The 5,316-nt window shown below is 31.8% G+C and overlaps 1 protein-coding gene across 1 annotated transcript; it reads left to right on the top strand.

Moving 5' to 3' along the window:
* Positions 1 to 601: 601 nt before the first annotated feature.
* LOC101679183 (transmembrane protein 14A) lies at positions 602 to 1,179 on the top strand. The gene has a single exon (XM_045087148.1). It carries the CDS (start codon positions 632 to 634, stop codon positions 929 to 931), a length of 300 nt encoding a protein of 99 aa, XP_044943083.1. The 5' UTR covers positions 602 to 631; the 3' UTR covers positions 932 to 1,179.
* Positions 1,180 to 5,316: the final 4,137 nt, after the last annotated feature.

The raw sequence follows: 5,316 nt of genomic DNA, 5'->3' as shown, positions 1-5,316 counted from the left end.
AGGCTTCCCACAGAACAAGGAGCCCGATGTGGGACTCGATCCCAGGACGTCGGGATCATGACTTGAGCCGAAGGCAGCCGCTTAACCAACTGAGCCACCCAGGCGTCCCAAGGAAAAATTTTTAAGTCTGATGATGATATATATAAATAAAAAATGAAACAAGAGAATAATTGATCTGTATAATACATGGGAAAGATCTTGAATTTTTTTTCAAGAACTTGGCTGATAAAAAGACAAAAATACAGTACTGAAAAGGACACACAATACACTTTATTTAATGAACATTCAGAACCCTGCTCATCAATTAGAGACCATGCATTCTTTTAAAATATACATGAAACATTTAGTGATATGAACCATAAAATAAAGAACTAACAACAGAAAATATAGAAAATATTATATGAATATGGGGACAAACTTCTGGACATTAAGAAGAAACAAAACCTCATACATTGGAAATTTTTTAAACTGTGATCTGTAATGAATTAGCCTAAGAGGAATTTATAATTAAAATTATAATTATTTATATCTGAAATTAATGTATCAATACATACAAAATGTAAGATGCATCAAAAATAGCACATGGTCGGGACCGCTTCCGGACACCAGTGGTAGAATTGCAACCTTGCCAATGGACCTGATCGGTTTCGGTTATGCGGCCCTCATGACGTTTGGAAGCATTTTGGGATATAAGCGGAGAGGTGGTGTTCCATCTTTGATCACTGGTCTTTTTGTTGGATTTTTGGCTGGCTATGGAGCCTACTGTGTCTCCAATGACAAGCGAGATGTCAAACTATCACTGTTTACAGCTTTCTTCCTGGCCACCATAATGGGTGTGAGGTATAAGAGATCTAAGAAAATCATGCCAGCTGGACTGGTTGCAGGTTTAAGCCTCATGATGATTCTAAGACTTATCTTACTGCTGCTCTGAGAATGCAGAGGAACTGAAGACTAAATTCATATGATTCTACTGTAACGGGCAGAGTATACACTTTGGATTTAAAAGACAAACTTCAAGGTGGAATATTACATGTCTTATTTTATGTTACAAACAACAGAAATGTTCCAAAATGAACACCAGTTTGAGGGATTTTTTTAAAAACTGAAAACTCAACTGTTTTCTACTTGTCAGATAATGGTCTTGTTAAAGATATTCAATAAATTGTTATACAGGCTTTCAAAAAAAAAATAGCACATGGAGGAACATTTATAGTCCTAAATGTAAAATTTGAAAAAAATTAATGACCCAAGACTCCAAATCATGAAATAAGAAAAAGAGGGGAGGAAAACAGAAAAACAAAAGATGAAAAAATGGGAGAAAATAAATTACAGCCATTAGAGTAGAAAATAACTAAATAGAAAATAAGAACTTATTAGAGAGGCTAAAGAAAGCCAAAAGATAACTCACGGGGGGAGAAAAATGTAGTCATATGCGACAAAGAGAAATTTAAGTTGAAATTATTAGGAATGAAAAAGAAAGAAACATTAATGTTATGGAATGAATATTTGTGTCCCAAATATTTTATGGCTTTTTGAAATATAATTGACATACAAAATTAAAAGATACTTAAATGTACATCATGGAGAATGATATAATATACATTGTGAAATTCATTATATTTGTATACATTGTATATAGACATACCTCTAAGATATTGTGTGTTTCTTGGAGATAATGTGCATTTGGTTATAGACCACTGAAATAAAGTGAATATTACAATAAAGAGAGTCAGGTAAATTTTTTGGTATCCCAGTACATATAAAAGTTATGTTCATATTATACTGTCTAGTAAGTATGTAATAGTATTATGTCTAAAAAACAATGTACATATACCTTAATTAAAAAAAATACTTCATTGTTAAAGTGCTAATCATCATCTGTGCTCTCAATGAGTCATAATCCCTAATCATAAATCACCATAACAAATATAATGAGAAAGTTTGAAATATTGCGAGAATTACCCAAATGTGACACAGAGACATGAACAAATGCTTTTGGAAAACTGACACCAATAGACTTGCTCAATGCAGGGTTTCCACAAAACTTTAATTTGGAAAGAAAAAATTATCTGCAAAGCAAAATAAAGTACAATAAGACAAGATATGACTCTATACACATATAAATTGTATCCTCCCCAAGTATTCATATAAATTGGTATTTGGAGATGGGGCTTTTGGGAGGTAATTTTAGGACTAGATGAAGTCATGAAGGTGAGGCCCACATGATAGGATTAGTACCCTTACAAGAAGAGAAAGGAGAGCTATGTCTGTTTTTACCTATAAAGGAAAAATCATTCAAGGACATATTCAGAAGACAGCCATCTGCAAGCCAGAAAAAGTGTCCTCACAGGGAAACTCAGCTGACACCTCTATCTTGGATTTCTAGTTTCCAGAACAGAAATCAATTTCAATAGGTTAAGTCATTCACTCTATGTTATTTTGTTTTAGTAACTCAAGCAGACTAATACAAGTAGGTATTACATGACAATAGTATAAGCAACTAACTTCCAATGAAAAGAAAAACTCAGATGTAAAGCAAACATTTCTAGAAGTATAAAAATTACCAAAATGGAGTCAAGAAAAAAATCTACTGATAAAAACATAATACTCAGATATTTGTGGGAGAATTCTACAAAATTTTCAAGGAAGACAATTTCTTTCATAAGCAGTTTCATAAAACAGAAAAAGAAAAGAACCAAAATTTGGCAAGTACAGTAACAAAAAATAAGTTTTAAGGTATAGTGGTTAAGAACAACATAAATGTGAAAAACACAGAATCAAAAGTTAGCCAAATTAATGAAACTATATAGAAGAGTACAAAATCACACCAAGGAAATTTCATTAAGAGAAAACATGGGTATAAGATAACCTTTGAAATAATTAACCTCATTAACTTAATCAGGGTAAAAATCAAATGGTTATCTCAGTAGAAAAAGAATAAAATATTTGGTAAAATTCATATTTTTGACAGAAATTTTAGTAAAATAAAAGTGAAAGAAACTTACTGAATTTATTACAGCTATCCATGTAAAACACAAAAACATCATAATTAATGATAGTATCATTCATTTTTAAGGCAGGGAAAACACAGAAAAGGTAGCTACCATTGGTACAAGATTATAATTTGCTTCAGCCAGGAAAACAATAATAGAAATGACATAGAAAAAGTCATTTAGAATTTGGAACAGAAATACGTCATTGTAGATATCATGATCATATAGAAACTTTAAAACATCCTATCAAAAAATAATATGAAGACTGAAAGTCCAACCAACATGATTGTTGGATATAGTATGCAACATCAAAACACAGCTATTAAAAAAGTTTACAATGTACTATTTGGGAACCTCACCCATATTATTAAAGCAAAAACTTAGGAGATACTTCAGAATAATAATATGTGCTAGAACTTTATAGGAAAAATCATAACATTTATCTTACTATGTATACAAATATTAAACACCAAAATTTTTTAAAGGACATACATTCTACATGCATATATAGGGAGATGATATATTAAAGATGTCAGTTCTCCCCAGAGTTAGTTTGTAAATTCTTTGTAATCCTAATCAATTTTCAAAACTGGAGGATCTGATCCAGAAGTTTATATGTATGATTAAAAAGTCAAGTACTGACAAACAATTCTGAAGAAGAAAACTATATTTGTGTGAAAAGCAGAGAGTGACTCACTGGTCTGTTTAATATTTTGACTTAGTAAAAATTTAATAACTGCAATCAAATGCTATTTGTAAAGGGATTTAAGAATTAAATATAACCAAGAGCTCAGAAGGAGATCCAAATCATATAAAAACTTGATACATGACAAAAGTAGTACTGTGATTTTGTGAGGAATGGGCATAATGGAAATATAGTCAATACCTATCACTGATACCCGGACAGCACATATGAATAGATGGTTCCTAGTTTACATAGTACTCTAAAACAAATTCCACACGAATTAATGAAATAAATGTAAAAAGCAAAACTCTAAAATACTTAAAAAACAATGTAGGAGTAACCAGCTAAATATAAGAATTTAAAATATTCAAGTGTCTCCCCTATTACATAAAAAGATGAGAAATCTAATTAAAAGTTGGAAATAAATGTAAACATTCCATAATAGTGGGTGATTTTATATATATATATATATACATATATATATATATGAAAATAGAATTCTTTAGTTTTGAAGTATAATTTGCTTTTGTGTAAAGTTATATTTCCAAGGTTATGCGATTTTTGCAAGCCTGAGAACACACTTCGACTAACAAAATCTGAAAGAATCATTGTGTGCAAAAGGATGCCTGTAATTCCTATGGGAAGTTGATAAATTTTAAGCTTCATAAAAAGTGGATCATAGAAATAAAGTCTTCTGCAGTTGTACACTGAAATACTATCTAGTTATTAAAATTAATAAACCAAATTTAAGTGTTAACAACCAGAATACATTTGGAAAAATAAGTATTGATCTTAAAATACTGCAAGAAGGGGTGCCTGGGTGGCTCAGTGGGTTAAAGCCTCTGCCTTCGACTCAGGTCATGATCCCAGGGTCCTGGGATCGAGCCCCGCATCAGGCTCTCTGCTTAGCAGGGAGGCTGTTTCCTCCTCTCTCTCTCTCTCTCTCTGCCTGCCTCTCTGCCTACTTGTGATCTCTGTCTGTCAAATAAACAAATAAAATCTTAAAAAAAAATACTGCAAGAAAATACTTACACTATAATAGCAAATCCAGTTAGAACACACCCTATCATCCTTTAAATGTGGTTATGTGTAAATTATTATTTGAATAATACATAAATCATGCAAATGAATAAAATATACCAACCTAAGTATAATGGTTTCTACTATGATTAGAAGAAGGAATAGGGGATGCATGAGTAGGTTTTATCTATATTCTCCATATGGGCTTTTTGAGATTTTACGTATGTATGTATGTATGTATTTGAGAGAGAGAATGCTAGAAGGGGGAGGGGTAAGGGGGGGGAGAGGGAGATATCCCAAGCAGACTCCATGCCAGGTGTGGAGCTGCATGTGGGACTTGAGCCCCTGACCATTAGATCATGACCTGAACCAAAACTAAGAGTAGAATGCTCAACCAACTGAAACACCCAGGGACTCCTCTCCATGTAGTTAATAACAAAAAGTACAGTAAAACTATTACTGTTTTCAATTATAATAAAATAGTGAAGTTTTAAAAATGTAGATGTTAAGTATATAGGTCCCTAATACATTATCTCCTGTATTTATGAAACATTTGATAATTGAAATAGTGTTAAAATATAATCATTTTATCAATAACAGTTTCTCAATAAGAAATAG

Source organism: Mustela putorius, unplaced genomic scaffold, assembly GCF_011764305.1.
Source record: "Mustela putorius furo isolate JIRA1106 unplaced genomic scaffold, ASM1176430v1.1 tig00001063_pilon_pilon_pilon, whole genome shotgun sequence".
NCBI lineage: Eukaryota > Metazoa > Chordata > Mammalia > Carnivora > Mustelidae > Mustela > Mustela putorius.
The sequence above is the reverse complement of the archived record's forward strand: the minus strand, read 5'-3'. Positions and strand labels throughout refer to the sequence as shown.